The sequence below is a fragment of the Dermacentor albipictus genome, chromosome 4 (assembly GCF_038994185.2).
Source record: "Dermacentor albipictus isolate Rhodes 1998 colony chromosome 4, USDA_Dalb.pri_finalv2, whole genome shotgun sequence".
NCBI classification, from domain to species: domain Eukaryota; kingdom Metazoa; phylum Arthropoda; class Arachnida; order Ixodida; family Ixodidae; genus Dermacentor; species Dermacentor albipictus.
Window position 1 is genome coordinate 88,016,298 of NC_091824.1, and position 19,716 is coordinate 88,036,013.

Consider the following 19,716-nt stretch of genomic DNA (forward strand, 5'->3'; position numbering starts at 1 on the left):
ACAAAACGTTTCGTGCCTTCGTAGGGTTGCACTTCGCCCTAATATTGTCTGTATTGATATGGCATCGATACAAATATCGGGATAAATAAGGCCGAAGTTGACAGAGACTCCAGTTTAGTACCTACCGAGATTCCTATTAGAAGCAAAACGGGTGGCTTATTTGTGCCCTTAGTGTGGAGGAGACTAATAAATTTCATTGGCACAAATTTTGTTACGCGTTAATAAATAAGTTTCCTCTAGAGCACTCCCGACAGCGGCTCTGATGTTTCGTTTCGAGTTGTCAAAACACAGATAGTGCGTCAGCAACAAAGGTAAAGCTGGGTCGGTGCGTTCGATTTACACAGTAACCAGCCAAGCCGTCGGCAATGGGCCACGCTGCCTGCTGTTGAATCTCACACGCAGCGTTTTGCTTGATTTGCTTTAAACCGTTGCTCTTTTTTTAGTCCCGCACTTTAAACTTTGGCGTCGACAAGGTGTGTACGTGTGTTGCCGTTGTTTTTTCTTTGCGCTCTGTTCGTAGCTGGGACGTCTATGAACCGTGTAGCCTTTAGCACATAAAGGCGTGCCGGCTTGAAAAACGAGAAAATCAAACTTCGAGCTGAACACGAGAATCGACTTACTGGGGCAATTGGAACACAAGAGAGCAGTGCCTCTGTTGTGCGGAAATCGCCATTCGCAGTCGTCAGCAGAAATACTTTTATTTTTCACTAACATGTCGTCTGAATTTTGCTTGTCTTCTTACAGATGTTACGTTGGTAGAACAACATACATGATATTGTAAGCACTTGCGATTCTTCTTGCAAGACTTTGGAGCCGCTGAGTTAACGTCCCGGATACATGGGATAGCTGATGATGATTTTCGAGTGAGAGAAAGAGACAGAGAAAGTAAAAGGGAGAGAAGATATGGGTATGAACCAGAGCCTGGCATGGTTTGCTACCCTACTCAGGGGGAATGGGCTACGGGATGAAAAGAAACACGCAACAGATGTTGCTTCGTCAGGTAATGTACATCGAAACTACATAGTCGCTCACTTAGTTCTGAGTATTTTAGGAACTGCACTAACGGAGGTATCGCTTTTTAAAATAAACTTCGCTATGTACACCCTGGTTGGTGGGTCAGCGCTTCAAAAGTAGCGCAAGGAAGGTTCGAATCAAGACTTTCATGGTTATTGATTTTCATTGCGTGATACACACGTCAAGAAGTGCGCGCTGACAGAACAGGAAATCAACAAGGAAAGTGAAGGAAAAGGAGATATTCATGAAATAGAATACATGAGCACCAATAAAATGTTCCCGAACTTTCTGAATGTCGCCTGCAAGCGCCCCAGTGAGTTCCTGTGGCTTCTAACACCTTCTAGCATTTGTTTACCAAGGACGACGCCTTGCATTCGCTCAACCCACACGGTAGACGCAAACCGTATCGCTTTTGATGCGCTTTCTGGGGCTCCGGGACTCGCACCGTTGCTACATAGATTGTATGCCAGAGCCGAGCCGCCATCGGTTACAAAGATAACATAATATTGAAAGGGTGACGAAAGCGACTGTTTGCCGACGAAGAACATTTGTGACTTGCGGCATTTGCAACCCACTGCACGTACGTACACCCATGTTTCACCCCCTTGTTGTTCGGAGTGCTGAGTGGAGGATTTTTAGTCTCTGCTCATGCACGTGCTCTCACCCACCAAGTTCAGCTCTCCGTCCCCCTACAAAAGATACGCCTATACCACCGGGGGCTTTCAACCGTGTTCTTTAGGGCGTTTTCGGTCGCACAATATTCGCTGAACGTCGCAAAAGAAGCCAATACCGCGGCTGCGGCTCCACCTGATTTGCGATTCTATTCCTGGGAAGTAAAGTTTCCTTGCTTCGCCTGAGTATTCTGTATCTAGTCACGGCCCGTCCCCATAGTAGGTGCATCCGTACAATGCAAAAGAATGTTCTTTAACGATGCCATTAAACAAAAGAAAAAAAAACTGATTCTGCTGTGAAACAAGCAATTGGAGCTTCATCGCATTTGCACTGAAAGCTTTGTGAAAGCGCCAATCACGTTCGGAAGTACACCAAGCAATATAAGACCATGATATCATGCGAAGCATGGCAACACTTCTGATAAAATGGCAAATGCAGATTCAGTAGACGTCAAGCTACACTGCACTTTTTTCGAGTGTGGCTCTAATCTTGGCAATGCTCAAATATAGTTGTGCTGGAGTCGTATTTTTCCGGTGGCACCCACCTGGCCTTTCACTCTGTGTAACTTTCACTTTGCAGGCCGCGTTACGAGTAGAAGCGGAGAAACATTCAATCAATCAATTATGGGTTTTTACGTGCCAAAACCACTTTCTGATTATGAGGCACGCCGTAGTGGAGGACTCCGGAAATTTAGACCACCTGGGGTTCTTTAACGTGCGCCTAAATCTAAGTACACGGGTGTTTTCGCAGTTCGCCCCCATCGAAATGCGGCCGCCGTGGCCGGGATTCGATCCCGCGACCTCGTTCTCAGCAGCCCAACACCATAGCGACTGAGCAACCATGGCGGGTGCGGAGAAACATGAGCGAAAGCATACGCTGGGCCTACGTGTAAGCATAGAGTTTTATACAATAGTTACCAGTGGGAACTATGGCGCTAGTTTCTACAGGGGCTGCAATGGTTCGGCGCAAGGAGGTTTCAACAAAATGTTTCTTAAAAAAAAAAACCTGTGTGGCTTTGAAGCTCAGTTAAAATGCAGGGACGAGAAGATAAAAGTGGTGAAGTTCAGGACACTGTATATGGCGACAGTCTGTGTCGCCTAAGCACAGGTAATATGTGCGCCAATTTTACTGCCGCACGTACCCCGGAAGTGTGTTACAATCACCGTCACTTTTATTACTGCACGCATGTATTTTTCGGGGCAGAATTTTATGAAAGATCTTCAGTAATGCTTGTTCGCATCGTCGATCAACGTTATGGGGCATTTCGCTTGTTTCCGGTTCTGCGTAATTACCCGAAAATTGTGGACACTTAAAGCTGGAAGGCGTTGAATAAAAGCGACAATGAGAGAAATAATGAGAGAGCGAAGACAGCAAATACCTGTATAGACACACCTAAACTATGCGCGCACCAATGACTAGTAATTTCGCAAAAGAACAGCACACATATCGAAACGAACACGCAAAGTTAGAAAAAAAAAATAGGGGCCAGAATTACATTTTTTTCGGTGCTTCAAAGATTATTCATTCGCAACTAAAGCATTATTGGTACGGCGAAGAAAATACTACTAGAAAGATCAGTCCTTTCTATAAGAAGTTTTAAAACGCGAAGGTAGAAAGAAAACAGTGTTTCCACTATTTTGTTTCTATTTATTCCGGCATCGTTGCACATGGACAATTGCTCACAGAACCTTCCTTCCAGCAGCGGCCAGAGTAATTACAGCATAATAAGGAAATATTTGTTCAGTTTACTTTCCAGTTAGGTTAAGTCAGCGCATAGTAGCAGAAGTAACGTCACATATTGGAGATCTCAGTCATAAGGGAAAACGTTCTATCCTGTGGGCTAAAGACTTACGAAGTTCTATTGTATATAGTGCACCGAGAACGGATTCCTATCAATGCGATTGCAGAGTAAAGAGCCAACAAAAAAATACTGATTGCGTAAGCGATCTATCAAATGCGAATAAATTTATCTCAAACGAACCATTATAACGTCTTTCCGCTGAAGTTTCATTCCGGCAAAATTATAAATCGAATTAGTCTTTCCGTTTCGTAAGATTAATCGCTTCAATGCTTATCGGGTTTGAAATGACTGGAGAGTGCTCATGAAAAGACTAAGTTTTGCGGCGTACATTTCAGCCAGAATCCGAAAGCAAGATCCAGACTAGGGATTGCGAAAAGCCTGGAAGTGAAATAAACCGCAAGCTTTCCCGTTCTGCAATGATTTAATATGGAAAAAAACAGGAATTCGCTAGTGTCGGAAAAAACTCAACGTACTTTTGTTTAATTTTTACTCTAGTCCATACGCATCAAGTTTTTCACTTTTTTATTTTTATAGAGGTTCAAAGATTCTCTCGAAACTGAATTTTACACAAAATCTCGGGTGCAGTTTCAGTACAATTACCGGCAGCAAATTAACTCCCTTTATGAGTCTCTAGTTTACGTCCGCTGATCATGACGCATTATCGATCCCTGTTGCTTCTGATTACAAAATCGAAATTCACTTTTATTCAAGAAACGCATCTAGGGGTTCAAGTTGGCACCTTAGACAGGAATATTGAGTTCCAGAGTGTGTCACTATGTTTAAGCAATACGGCCAAGTACTATACTGCGACAAGTATTATCCCCTTCCCTAAGAATGAAGTGCATATTTTTAGAGTTTAGCACCTACAAGAAAAAAAGAAGAGTGAACTTCGGTATTGAAGGTGTGCAACGTAGACCGGAGGCAAGAAAGAACTCTTATCTTTTTCCAACTTTTCAGAACGGAAACTCATTCTACCTGTAATGCCCAGAACTGTTGAAGTTATACATCTTTCTTTTTTTTTTAAGCTGTCATGCATTTGTGAAAACTTTCCTTCCTTTAGAAGCGGAGTGATAATGCGGGACACTTTCCAAGTAAAATGGAACTCACGTTTTTATTCCCTTGCGCCATTTTATACGGGAACAGTGTATACTTCTACATAAAAACAAAGGTATGCAATTTTGGTGCAGTATTTCCTTTTATATTACTTAATAGCTACATATACTTCAATCTATGTGTTGTAGTATTAGTGATATTTTTTTTTGTGCCGTACACAGCAAAGCTTTCATTGAGAATTGCGCACATCTGTGAAGCAGCCCAGAACCTTGATGAATTTTAGCATCTTAGAAAGCTTGAGCCTATGCTGACAAAGCCTACGTATAAGGAAGGTGCTCATCTTTAATAAGACGAGGATATGGTCACAGGATAGCACAGTGCTACTTCATCGTTGTCAAATAGTTGTACTTGCAACATTTCTAAATTATTTCCGCTGTTAGGTTCGAAAATACGACGATGTGTAAACGCACTTCAACTTTCGGAGCTTATCCATTCATCTTCCTGCATACTGGCTCACTGTATAAACGTTTGCGGATGTAACTTCAGCCGATGTAAATGACACATAAGCAACGGAAAGAGAAATCAAACTCAAGGATATAGTTCGCTTAGCCTGCGAGAACAGGGGAGTACAACAAGTTTGAAGCTTCTTAAAGCGATCGAACATCCAGAGCTCACGCACACACCTGTCGTGTGTTCCTCATTGATGAGCCTTACTCCGCCCTCGAGCATAATTTTTTTTGCTTGATCCGCAGTTGTAGTAAGTGCCCCCCAAAACACACACACACAAACACTCGCACGATGACTATGCATGCCATCATCGAATTAAAATTATGGCTGCTTTATCGAGCGTCGGACCTTTCTGCAGCGAAAAAGACACTGAGACTGCCACGGGTATCCCGTTCGGGAGAGGGTGCGCGATGAGAAACACTGACCGGCTGAAGAAGAGGCGGAGGAGGCGAAGCCCGCCAGGAGCGCAATCCAGCCGAGTGGAGGTATCCCCGAGTCCCGTCGGCGGCGCATGGTATCCGAGCGTCGGCAGCGCACACCGTATCCCAGCGAGGCACCAAATGAGCACGGTGCGCGCTCGCTTTGAGGATGCGAGGCCGCCTGGCGGTCCGCGCGTGAACCTCGGCTCCCCCCCCTGCTCTGCCCCCAGCCACCCTCCCTCCCTACCGATGCCCTCCCGGCCGCTGGTTGGCGTGCGCGTGCTGGGCAGCGCCACCGCGTTGCTTCCACGAGCGAGCACGGGGCAGCACTGGCTATAGCGCCGTCACTGCCGGCCTTTCGGAGGCCAGTTGGGGGAAGGGGGGGGGGAGGAAACGAGGGTTGTCGAACCCCAATTGTGGTGCGGTGTGTTTACCAGACGCAATAAAAAGTGCCCACCACCTGGGCTCTCTCCTAAGTTCGTGCATCTTTTATGGAGAGCGTGGCGAACATTTCACGCCCTGACCTATGAACTATACCACGCGACTGAAGAGCTTCGAGTATAAGTACGAAGGTGGAATCTCGTGCAATGTAAAGATGAAAGTCGCATACAATCTTAACAGCTGTGGGAAAGACATTACATTGAAGTGGTGGGGTGACCAAGAGGGGCGCCATACGAACGGCGAGTGGCGTTGTTATTGTTTATTTATTGCGTGAACGTAAAGATTGCGGAGTTGTAATATTTCTCCGCCAACTGACGAAAATTAACACCTATGAATTAAAAAAAAAGATCTGATTTGCCTGCTGCTTGGTTACTTGGTTTTTTTAGCAAATATTTTAGTTGCCGTCTTAAAGATTTCAGCGCGCACTGAAGTTCTCACTCGTCATATGTTTATTTTAGTTGAACCAATGTATAATAAGTTAAACCGAGCCTAGTCCACTGACTCTTAATATGCACGGTACTCTACATGCAACATGATTACAAGTACAGGTAGCAAATCATTGTAACGATGGCATACGTGCATTTGTGTTTTCCATAATATCATAGGTGGAAGATCATATAAAGTCAAGCCAAGTACGTTTCGCACTGCGTGACGCCACAAGCTATCTTCTTCCACAGGAATCTTTTCTGAAATGCTAGCGAGCACAAGCACATACCACTAAAATATTGCGTTAAAGAAGCCTTTGAGAACAAACTTCGCAGGATCATGTTTATTTGAACGCGTGCTATTTTTGAGGGGTCTTTTTTTTTGTGTGTGTGCAGACGTATTTTCGGAGGTCTCAGGTTCTGATTGCCTGTGCTTTTGGTTACCGTGTGTGGCATCGCTGGGAATTAAGATTTGCGAGGAATAAATCAGCCGCTGTTTCAACGTTGAACCTGTTACTCCTCCTGAGTCACTTCTCGCGAAGAATCTATAGCCTTCGAAAACGAGTTTGTGTCGTGAGGCTTCAGCAACCACAGTGTTCGGCGCAAAAATTGCTACATGGCGTTTCCGCATTACAAGCGTTTAAGCATCGTAGTAACCGTCGGTCTTGGCTCGTAAAATGGCAGAATTTATTTAACTTTTTTTTCATATTTTGAAACTGTGTTTTGACCTTTATTCGTGGCAAGCACAGTAAAAAGAACATAATATAGTGGCAATAAATTTGCCTCTTTTGTGTACACAGATTCTTGTACATAGATTTACACAGATAATTGAATCGAATTCCTGGGCCAAACTGCTTTCGATGGGCCTTCCGTTTCTTCGTTTCGGTGGATATCTCGCGATTGAAAGAAATAATTGCGATGAGTTCGGTGTGGCAAAGGGCCGAAAACAGATCAATCATCTGCACGTGGGCATTGATTTTGTTACGCCATAAATTTCTTCTTTCTTTGAGACAGGTGAGGGAGAAGGAGGGGGGGGGGAGGGGCTCGGTGTAGCCAAAGTTGGTTCTCGTGTCTTCATTTTCAAGCTGACCTTGACCCACCTTACAGCGGCGGCTCTTATATTAGTGATGTGCCGACAAAGCCTAAGCGATTACTCTTGTTTTTGCCTTTCTTGATTGATGGAGGCTAAACTGCTCTTCCACATATAGATATTTACCACGTAAAAGGTAAAGTTCAATCAACTAAACCCGGACTGCTAATGTAGGAACGCTAGACCTAATGGACAAGGCTAAAAGTCGGAAGCGTTGTTTATAAAATGCGCTACGACTAACATACTTTCTTCGTTCATAAGTGGAACATGTGTCAAGGACGCGCTTGTAAAATTAAACGAAGGTAAACATAAAGTTACTGTAAGCGTCTCATTTCACTCAGTTTCCAGCATAATGGTAGCTGTGCCGGTGGAATAGTCTCAGCCGTGGAGAAGAAATACGCCAATTTTCAGCATGGAAAGAGAACTGGCAACCAAAGAATAATGGGTACCTGTAAAACTTAAAGAACAATGATGCCGCAGCACGAATGTGAAATTGTGTTTAAGAGTTGATTTTATGTTATAGATTAAGTCGAGCGGCTCAATCGTTGCTGAATAGAATTTATGATTAAAAACATACACTCGCTTGAGGTCACACCAACGAACCTATAGCAAATTCCATCTACGGTAGCTCTGAACAGCATACTGCAACGGTCAATAGCGATGACAGAACAGGCGGGAATAGCCGCTTTCGTATGAGCAAATTAGACTTCTAAATAACATGCCCCCTAAGAGACTGCCTTCTTTCTTTTTCTCTTTCGTTCTTTCCTTCTCTCTTTTTCTTTCTTTCTTTCTCTCTTTCTTTCTTTCTTTTTCTGCGCTGCGGTCACCGTTAGGAACATAATCTATAAATACCAATCAGCATTCTTTTTTATTCAGCCTGTTCACGGTCGTTTTCTGCGTTTCTATATCAACCGAGAGTTCTGTTTGTGTGTGATTACAAATTTCTGGATGAACTCGTTTAGATAATATTAATCTGTTGCACCAGGTCTAGACAGGTTTTTTTTCCCCCAAATGTGTCTGTGTAAATATAACTGCCGGCACTTCTGTTGCAGAGAGCACAGATTGTGAAAAAGCATTAGAGAAACAGTTCACCCCCTAACCCTAAACACGACAAGGGCTCAAGCGGTAGATTGGAGGCAGTCCCAAACCAAGACCTCCCCCAACCCCGTTCATCTCAGGCGGATATATCCAGACATCTATTCAGACGATATCCCCAAACAATGCGGCAGGGCTGACGCATCTCTTAGAGACCTTCTCTAGGAATGTGAGGTTACAGGCAGAGATAATGCAGTCTTCCCAGATGACGCTGCAGCCTGGCGGACGGCCGCACTGCGCAGCTCAAACCTCCAAGGTCAACCATGGGCCATCCAGCAAGCCCGTGAGGCGGCGAGGAGAAAGGATCTCCGAACCGCCTCGGGGGCGGCCTAGTTCCAGGTCACCGATTTGCCGGAGTTTTGGATAAAGTTGTTACCACCACCACAGTTCAGCAAAAGTACAGATCCATACGGTGATTTGACTATGCAGAAATTGAGAGGGTGTGCCTTTAATATTCGAGGAGGAATATAATGAGAGATAAGTTTGCGAGCGAATGTATTTACATAGTTCCGGCGAATCATACGAAAGAAACAGGACTAGATAGGTATTACACCGCGTAGGCGCTAGTGAACTTGGCCGTCTTCTATATTGTCTATCTTTAATGTAGAGCTTATCTACAGAAGGGACAGCAGACCGAAGATTGTAAACATCGGAGGAAGGCCTCACCCTGTCGCCGTGTTTTGGCAATGCGCACGCAAATATGATTATATAAAGTAATAGGGATTGCGTAGGTGGAAGGCTGACACGTGACCTTGACCTTGCGCTATTGCATAAAAGAGAACTCTTGTGCAGGCTCACTGTCCAACTAGTCTGTTAAATTTCCGTTTGCTTGCAATGATCTGCTACTGAATTCCGGTAAACATTTCGGATAGATCCTTCGTTATTTCTGCGTATTTTCTTTTCTTCGTCTTTATATTTTTTTTCTTTCGGTTTAAATCGGAAGCACTAAACTCTAACAGATACTTCGTTCAGGCGTAGGCCGGTAATTTTGATACCGCTATTTGTAGTTACCCAATTCACGTAACAATGAACTCCGCCACCTTCTCTCGTCTTCTTCCTGTAGTCTACAGATTTTATCAAGGCTACCAGACCGATAATCAGAAGCAAATAACTGCAAGTGAAACACCTACAAAAATATCAGCACGAAATTCTCAACATCATTCTTGTAAACGTGCTAGTTGCTTTCGGAGGTGAGCATCTGGACCTTAATGACAGTGCCGTCAAAGGGCATATAACCTGTAAACACTGGCCACTAAAATGCTTGGAGCACATTTTCTCAATTTCGATGCTGTATAGAGCTACGTCTATTCCAGATTATAACGTTTGCACGAACAATCAGGAAGGTTCCTTATGCAGTTGAATTTGAAGCCCTGTAAAAAGCTGCGAACGCCCTATTTTCTCACCGTTTCAAGAAAACCAAATGCGATATCACTCTTCCTGCCTTTATTACGGTTCCCTTAGCATAAAACTAAAATACACTCCTTCTACGCGTCCTGTAGTCGTCAACGCAAAGCAAAGAAAAAGGCGAGAACATAAGGGCGAGAGCGATGCCACCCAAAAAAAAAAAGCGAGAAGCCCACTGCATAAGTCTACGAGTGCATGAAATTCCAGAGTCCAATATAAAATGGCAAAAGCGATAGGTTTGCCTCTTGGCAAGTGAAAATGCATGCGAATGTGCGCGAGCTCCAGGTGTGCGGAGAAGCCACGCGCCAGCGGGCATCTCAACTCGGCGGAAAGTGAGAAAAATGAAAGTGAGCAGGCGAGGAATTCGGCGACGCTCTCGAAGTGCGAGTGCGTGTGCGTGTAGGGCCAGGAACGCGACACCATAGTATGCCGACGGCCAGCGGCCATTTCTGGAAGGACCCTAGGTATAGCGCTGGTGTACCAAGAACGGGCAAGCCAAAACGCCAAAAAGTGGTGTATGCTTATAGACAGTCGGACGCGTGCACTTCTCCCAGCTGAACGAGAAGAAGTGCTCCAGGTTCCCGGAGCCCTATACTTTCTGGAGAACGCCCTGGCTCTCTCGGAATCATCTTCGTCAATGCTTTATATGTTCTCACTCCCTTCATGCCGATGTTTCCTATCTTTATTTTATTTTTCTACTTTAGTTTCTTTCTATAGAGCCTCTACCTTTCAATTCATTCTTGTTAGGTTCTTTCTTTTTCGTCTTCGATTCATTCATTCCTCATCCCACCGATGCAGGAAGGTTAGAGCAGGAAATGCCAGAGACGTCAAATGGCTGGCACCGGCCATAGGTACACTAGTGCAAGACCGAACACGGCGGAATGGTGGCGGAGGGCCGCGGTATATGTAGAGTGAGGTGCATTTGGTGACGCCGCTCAGATGTAAGGAAGCCCGACTCCCCGATCTGCGGTCGCCCGGCGAGAGGCCGGGAGAGTCGACGAAGTGAGGGGAGAGAGAAGTCCATTATCTGGGGAAGTCGGCGGTCGGGGCCTGCACCCGGTCTCCGGAACCTCCGAGAAGAACACCCTCGTGGGTCACGGCATACATTTCCATACGCAAAAGAAAACCGCCCAGCGCTATATAGCCCCCTGCTCCCTTGTAGACCCCCCTACCCCACCCCGTCTCGCTGGTTCGCCGGCGGAACGCCGCGTTGGATTCGGCGCGTTCAGTACAGTTGTGGCGTAGACAAGCGCTGCTTGCACTGTGGGGGCGACGGCCCGGCGGAAGCCGACAAAGAAATATCGGCGTCATCATCGCCCGTACCTCGTGATCGGCTTGCAGCAGCACACCGCGGCCTCCGCCGCACCCCTTCTCTCCCGTCTCGCAAGCTCGCGTCTCTCGCAGTGTTATGCGCGTCATGCGCTGTGCCGCAGAAGCTGACTCGCTTTCGGAACACCAGGGCCAGGTGGTTTAGGTGGTCGCGGTGGTATAGTAAAATTCGGCTGGAAGCAAAAGCTCTTCCGCTACTGCGAAATCTGCTTCTCTTGCTTGAGTTGCGGTTCGTTTCGCGTCGTTCCGAGTTCTTACTTGCAGTTCCATGCGCAATGTAGGATCATGGCGCTAATATGACTTGCACATTTCTTGGTTCTCTCTGCTTCATTGAACGGTGCATATAAGAATCTAGAGATGGTATAATAGCGTGGTTCATGACACTGCAGTTGACTCGTGGTGTTCGTGAGCAAGATTTGCTTTATAACATATCTGGAATCAAATTTTTATTAGGCCTATGTATGCTTTTATTATAGCTACATTTTTATTCCCGCTGTTGTTAGCACTTAATAAATATTTCCTGCTTACGCGTTGTCTGTTGAAATGGTGTGCATCGCGCCATCGCGATCGGACTTGTCGGGAATGAGCAAAACATTACCTGTTGAGTAAGAGACTCAGATGGTCATTGCTGCAAAACTTTGACTATCGGAGCCCTGTCCGGAGACTCATCGCTAGGTCTCGAACGTCACTTCCAAACTTCTTAAGAATGTGAGAGGTGCTAAAGCGTGTGGGTAGTTGTTTCATGTTGTACTGATGTTTTAAATACGTCCTATTTTTTTTTTCATTCCTTAGGCTAGAACAGTTGGCCGTCGTTTTCTCTGGTTGTCAAAACAAGAAAAACCGCTACCAATTTTATCAACTGTGTAGTTAGTGATCGCTGGCGCTGTTATCTGAATAGTTAAGTAGTCCGCTGCGAAGCCAGACGCAGGAGTTAAAGAGCTCCACACGATCGGTTTTTGCGCAGCGCACAGTATTGTTGAGCACACAAGAAACACAAAACAGAAACAAAATAAAAGAAAAGAAGAAAGAGCGAAGGGCACATGATCGGCGTCTGGGCGTTTCGGTCGATTACACGTCCGACGGCACTTCCTATGAGGTGCCTTGAGAAAGAAAGCTGGACGCCTGGACAGCGACTGGCAACCTTCTCTTCAATCAGATCGCTAAGCTTTCCGCTGCACTCTGTGCATTTCCGATCGTGCCGAGGTTGGAGGACAGAAAGGCGCCGGAAGACGGCTGTGCGCACTCAGCACCTTTAGTTGCTGCTTTTGGCGTGGTAGATGAAGCCGACAGGCGCAGTCACGTGAGCTATAGAAGCACTGGCCCTCAGGACAAGAGTGTCGCGTGGAAGCACAGTAAAAGTTCGGTGGCGCTGAGCGAGAAGCTGAGCTAAGGGCTTTTGTCTTTTTTTTCTTTTTCCTAGCCAATCCAGCTACTGTCTGGTCGTTATGAAGAATGGGGTGCCGTTGACTTTGTCGACAGGTTGAGTGACAGTGCCGGAAGAGAGGGCTTAGCTGTAAGGACTCTTGAAGGCTGGCCCTCGCCATTTCATCCACGTTTCCGAAAGGCCTCTCTTAGTTATTGTTCGCCGAGTTAGCCGTCTGCCTTCTCACCTCTTGTTCCGTCTGCTTAGCAATGCGTGTTGCTCGTTAAATTATAATGGAAATATAGCGTGAAGAAGAAACATGATTAGCGTCACCTGCTCACCATACTTTGTTTTCTTGCGTTCTGTCTTGGCGCTGCTATTCGATATCAGCAGTAGAAAATTAATCGCATTTGCACCTTATGTGTTGTTCTAAAACTGGCACCTTGTTTTTCAGCAATTTCTTTTTCCTCAACTTTTTGGTCATGCTCTGAAATCTTGTCATTCTTCCCACGCGATGTGTTTCCGCTTTGGGTGTAAGATTATAGAAAGAAGGAAACAAAGAATAGATGAAGAAGTGGAAAAAGGCGGTAGCATGATGAGGATGTTTTGTTCGCAGCCTCTAAAGGTTGCTCATGAAGTGTCTTGCCTCCTGTGTATGTTCTTCCGGCAAGGTTTACAATATTGCAAGTGTTATCCTGAGGGAACTACTCTCCATATTGCAGCTCCTGAAGACAGTTCACCGTCTAAGAATCACTTTGGCCATATAATTCTTGTGTAATTATTTTTTTAAGCCCGAGTCTGAAGTGCCCTTTCATCATCTGATGCTTTCTCTGTCGTTAAACTCTGTCTTTCTACATTGCGCGTGGAAACTTCTTGTTCTTCTCTTGGACTTATCTGTAATAGTGTCGATGTAATAGCAGCATCGACGTACTCCAACGAAAACAAACAAGTTGGTCGTGCTGTCTATTCGACGCGAAGTACCACGTCTCTGGGTCAATAAATTATGACGGAGTATGATTTAATATGTATCATTTTGAGCGCTTCTTATCTATGAATGATTTCTTAAAAGCCGAACACTTCCGAAGTGCCTGCTTCCAGGATTCATAACGGCACGGGTGCGAAGGCCGTCGACGGTGTGAGCAGAGCGTAGGAAAGATTTTCTTTCAAGTTTGTGAGTATGACCTTTCAGAATGCCTGTATTGCTGCGAGACCACTTTTATGGTGATTCGAATGCTACATCACTTCAACGAAAGAAAGCGGCCGGGGCTTCACTTGGTGAATGTCTGTGTGTCACTGCATCGTATGCCGACGAGGGCTGAAAGAAAGAAGGTCACATAGGAATACGCTGTCGTCGTAAAGGAAGTTGGAATTTGTTGATGTTAAAGGAGGCAAGCACCAAGGTGTTCCGTGTCGGCTTTGCTGTTTGCGAAGCGCTGGAAAGAAGCAGCTTGAAAACGTTCACACTCGGCTGCCGCTACGTAGCTTTACAATTACGACTATGATGCACTTCACTGGGTGTACGTACAAACTACGCTGTGCAAATTAATAGCAAACAGTTAATTCTTCTTTGCGTTGAAACAGGTCCAAGCCTACTTTGACGCAGAGTTTGGTCTTTCACATGAAATGTATTAGCTGAAATCTCTTCACTGGTTGAGGTCTGTTCCAACTTCATCAGCATTTGCTGATGCTTCCATTCAAACTTTCACTTTCTGTGGACCTTTAAACAGAGAGTAATCAACGTCTTTTTCCTAGGTAGTGCTGACCAGATACGGCCAGATATAGGTCCCCTTAATCTCAGTGTCCAATAGTTCATAGTAGAAACAATGCGTAAATGACACACTTGCCGTTGCTCTCGTATATTCTGTTCACTTAGCTTTTTTTCTCAGTAACAGGGGCATTTTCTTACATGGGATGGATAATTAGTGATGCGCTGGTGCACTGTACAATTTTGTAAGCCCAATGCTTAGCTATTTTTCGTTATTTTTTTCTCTACTAGACCACGTGCTGCAATATTGCGCGATTTTCATGTCCCTTTCTTGAATAGTTTATTTACTGCTTCATTTTTATAACTACCCACACTTTAACACACTTTGTCGCGTCTCTAACAACCATTTTACATTGGGCAGCGACGCATATTCACAACACCTGTGGCTTTTCTACACCGTGTTAGAACCGGTGGAGATGATCACATGCACATTGCACTAACCCTGTGAAAACTGGCCTGAACGATGTGAAATCAATATCAAGGCAGCGTACGAGTAGATGGCCGACTTTCATATGAGAATTCTCATTTACCAAATATATTACGTCAATATAGTGAACATTTTCCAAAAATGCCGTTCATAAAATTCTTCTCAATTAACTGCAGACTATGTCACAGGTTCGAAATGTTACACGGCTCTTTCAGATCTTCAGGTCTTCAGATCTGAATATCTAGACTTCAGATCTAGACCGAATAGTAGCTTCACGAATTATAGGTGTACGTGCTGTCGTTCACAGATGGCCCGGGCCTTTAAACCACGAGCGTATGCAGGGACAGTGCACCTATTTTCGCACCATAATTGCACGCAACCCCAAGCAAAGGTTACTCAACGGGACGATACTTTGGTTAACATCCTGGATATTATCTGTCGTTACTCTGTTTAATCTCTCTCTCTCTTTAATCCCGATGAGCACAAAGCTGATGTAATTCTCTCCGAGCACTATATATATACGGACGGTGAGGCAATATCGCGCGAGGGTAGGCCGCTAATGGCTCTGAGGGAAAGCGTATACTTTATTTAACGGCTTTTTCTTGCCGAATTAGCCACGCTACACACACACGAGGCGTGCGTGTGTGCACGCATGCACGAATCCGCGGCAACTGCGTTCGGCGCGCCGAGAAAATGAAATCGATCCATAGGACATGCCTGCTTTTTTTTTTCTTCAGCGTTCTGCTTATTTCTCCTTTCTCTCCGGCTTTGCCTGAACGCCTTGTTCTCCTCGCCGCAGGCAACGCGCACGGCCGCTCGCTCGGGCGTGCGGCAAAGCACGCACGGTCGCCTGCGAACACGCTCCTTGATGCGCGGTGCCCACCCTCGGCCCCGCCCACTTGTTTTTATTCCGCTTTGTTGTTGTTTTTTTAGTTTTTTTTATCTTGCCTAATGCCAGCGGCATCGTGTAAACGCGGCCCGCTCCCATGGCGTGACTTGTCGCGCTTTCGGAATCCTCTCGTCAGCGTTTTGGCAAAGAAAAAGGAACCAAAGAATCGGGAGAGGGTGAAAGAGAGAGAGAGAAAGAGAGAGAGAGAGAAACAACCAAGTCCAGGGAGGCGTAGCTGCTGCGTAAGTGGTCTTTACCCTCTTCCGAGATCGAAAAGACACCTTTTTGCCGCGGAATGGGCGTCGCCGCGGATATAGATAAAACCCATCTTATGGCTGCAAGGAACGGGCTCTGTTGGGGTTGGTGTACGGACTCCGGGATGAAAAAACCAAAAACTTGGGAGTATTTATTCTACATTCTATACAGGGAGGTGAGCGACAAGTAACATTAGTACAGACATTACGGGCCGGCAGCAACTCGGACGCTGCGGCCCGCGGCAAGAAGTTCGAGAGAGGTGAAACAGGGAATCAGGGCCTATCCCAGAATGCTCAGGTCTCTCTGGAAGGCTTCTTATAAGCCCTTCAAGCACTGCAAGTCACGTCATTTTTGACCAATAGGAGAGTCCACTCCGATGACGCCACTTGCAGCCAATGGTCGGCGCCCGTGTCGTGGGGCACACCTGTCGGGGCTCTCTGCGGTCTTGCCACGCAGACTGGCAATCACTTCTAGGCCGGAGAAGGAGCGGGGGGGGGGCGCTCGTGCACCTGCTTCATTGTCGGATGCCCACCTGCTAATCCCGGCGGCGCAGGAACTTGTTGGCACGTAAACTTGTTGCCTCGGCCGCTTCTCTGGAATGCGCTTTCCGGCTTCTGCATTCCTCAATTAGCTGTGCTGCAATCCGACGTGGTCTGGGGAACTCGAAGTAATCGCAGGAACCAGCTCCATATCTAACAGCTCGTCCTCGCCCCGGTTGTTCTGAATGGCCGGTGAAATCAATTCGCTGGCCATGAGGAACGCTGATAGAAGCTGCAGGGTACTGGGGTCGAGCCACGTTTGACGAACTTCGGGATCCTGGGCCCTGGAGAACAAACGTCAAACAAACAAAACAGCACAGCGCTGCACCACGCGTGAGCGCAGGCTCTTCACCCCTGACTCGCCAGACTATTACTGAGTCAAAATCAACCCTGATCTTTTATTTCCCCAATTTCGACAAAACAGTTCCAACCACCCTTCCAAACCGCTATCCATTTCTCCTCGATTGCCCACAAGACCAGACTACTATTGTTGTTGCAAACAAAAGGGTCGTTGACGATGCAACCAACAAATGAAAACAGCCGAACATTACATAAGTGGCCTAACTACACGAACAGCATGTTTCCAATCTATCGCAGTGGCGTACTTATCACACGTATTGGTGCCACTGAACAATCTGGTCAACCTCACAAGTACGTAATCACAAGCGCACTAGCCTTGTGGTCACTAAACAAAACGCGTACTTGCATTGTAGGCAAACTTTTCATTTACGCTTACTCACGTTTCTTCCCTGAAAGTCCTACAGGACACGTGACGTAAACCAACAATTAAACTTGCGGCACTTACACACTCCGCAGAACCCTTAAAATGATGCGTCTTCTACTAACTCTTTCCACGCACGTTCACTAAAGAAGTCAGAATACGGCTGCCCTCAACACACACGAGCAACCCAGTCATAAATCTGCTTCCTTCCGTCCACACAGGACACGCGCTAATGGAACTAAGAACGCTCCTCAGTGCAAATCATGCACTCACTGAAAACCTACGCGCTTAACCTTAGAACATTCAACACTTAAAAAGAAAGAAGGTTAAATAAAATACACGCGCGTTACGATAGGCCTCTCAACAATAACCTTGACCCTCAGGTTACTCACACACACAAAAAAAAGCCTATCTGCTTATTAATGAGCATCTCGCGAGACTACATGTTTACTTAAAACGCATCTTTCAAATCTCGAGCTTCTCGAACGAAAACATAAAGCTCAAACCTTACACCTTGAAAGAAATCCCAGTCTCAAATCGCGAAAACTTTCCGATGCTCAAAAATAAAACAAAATAACATTTCACTTCTGCGGAAGCTCTCTTGGCTTCCCTTTCCGAACGCTTATGTCTGACTCATACTCTGAGCCGTCCTCGCGGTGGTCGCGGCTTGAAAGCTACTCTGGCTGCCGAGAGACAACAAAAGGGCTGACTAACTATCAGCTCCCCCAAGACGTTACGGTCTACTGCCAATTTGCGTCCCCGCGCCCCGCTTTCAACACAAACTCGATTGACCGCGTCGCTACTCCCCACCTGGTCTCGTCCTGCCACCTCGCGTTTCTTCGAACTGCACGCTGAGCTATGAAAAGAACTACGGAACGACGAGGAGCTTAACTGCCTCGTGCCCTTTGTCCGCGTCCGTGCAGAACATTCTTCGCGGTCCCCCTTTGACCTGTGGCTCGAACGTTTTGGATGCGTCAACATCGTCCTTGACGACCGCATCTTTTTCCTTGCGCCCTGCCCTTTTGGGTTTCTCGCCATTTTTGGCGGCGCTACATTATTTACCGTCTCTCGGTCTTTACCGCGCTTCTTTTTACGGCGCTTTCTCTTTGCACTCGCCTTCATGTCGCCTTCTCGTGCCTCGTGCTGGCCGGTACACATTTCGTCGGCCCGGATCGGCCTCTTACCCGCACAGTCTGAGTGATTCTCACTTAAATCTACTCTCTCTCTGCCTCGACTGGCGGACAGCTCAACCGACTCTGGCACAATGCAGCAGGCTTTACTCGAGTAAGACAACTCGCACTCTTGCGAACTGCCCTCTACTACATTGCCCAGCGCACGCTGTGAATCGGCACACAGCCCGTCGGTATCGATCGCTGTCTCACGCGCACAGTCCGAATGATTAACTGAATCATCCCTATCTAGGCCATCTAGACTGGCGGAGAGCCGCACCGATCCCTGAACAATGCAGTTGTTCTCACGTGAGCTACGGAACTCGCCACCCCGAGAGCTATTCTCAACTGCATCGTCCAGCTCGCACTTCACTTCTGCACGCAGATCTGGCTCTACATGGGTGCTCGCGTCTGTCGCGTCAACAGTACCCTTTTCCTCGCTAGCAACCTCGCTAACCTTACCAGCGACGCACACACGCGGTAACTGTGCCAATTTGTTCGCAGCTGGCCTAGCTGTCTCTACAGTCATCTGTTGGCACAGCACCTCGTCGCTTTCCTTGCGGCCTTTAACGGCCTCTGTTGCCACTAAGGCATCGTTAGCAGCTAGCCTTTTCCCTTTACTTATCAATCGGCAGCCAATCTCACAGGCACTACTCTTTTCGTCGGCTTCTGGCGAAAATCTGCTAGATGCTTCCTCATACTTTCGCTCTGTACTATCCACAGAATTCTCAGACAGCCGTTGTCTCTGTGCCAATATCTGATCACAATACTGTATCTCTTTGATCAGTGCTGCCTTCTCTCTCTCATACTTTTCCTCTCGCTCACGTTTGCGTTCATTCTCACGTCCGTGACGCTCACACCTTAGAGTAAGTTCTTGAAGCTCCTGCTTCCGTTCATTCTCGCGTTCTTCACGCTGACGCTCACTCCTAAGCTCACGACGCTCTCGCAAACCAACACGACGCACACGCTCCCGTGGCTCCTGTATCACTTCCCAAGCAAGCTCAATGCTTTTGTCATCATTGCCACTATCATTAATCGCCTTTATGATAGCTGGCGTTTCCATCCGTTCGTCCGCCTCAACTCCCAAATCGTCGCACACCAACAACAAGTCTAACCTCGTCAACCTTCTAAGATCCATGGCAGCTGCCCCGACAGGTGGTTAAAACTGTTTTCCTTAATTAATTTGTGCAAACACACAATGCAACAAACTCCCGATTCCCAGAACTATCAAAATTGAACACACAACCTTTGAGTCTGGCGAATCATAAGGAAAAAAACCACGCGCTCACTTACGGTTGCAGCACCCTGCCATCCGGTTCGTTCGTCCGCTGTTGCCGG

At 46.5% G+C, this 19,716-nt stretch overlaps 2 protein-coding genes across 2 annotated transcripts in view; one reads left to right on the plus strand and one right to left on the minus strand.

Annotated features, from left to right (window-relative positions):
• The window catches only part of LOC135901156 (cell surface glycoprotein MUC18-like), a 273,518-nt gene extending 267,697 nt beyond the window's left edge, over positions 1-5,821 (minus strand). The window contains exon 1 of the mRNA XM_065430813.2: positions 5,473-5,821. Coding sequence (XP_065286885.1) covers positions 5,473-5,560 — 88 coding nt within the window. The 5' untranslated portion in view covers positions 5,561-5,821. The remainder of the gene's footprint in view (positions 1-5,472) is intronic.
• Positions 1-19,716, plus strand: part of LOC135901186 (uncharacterized) — a 790,538-nt gene that overhangs the window by 86,577 nt on the left and 684,245 nt on the right. The gene's annotated exons all lie outside the window — the stretch shown is intronic.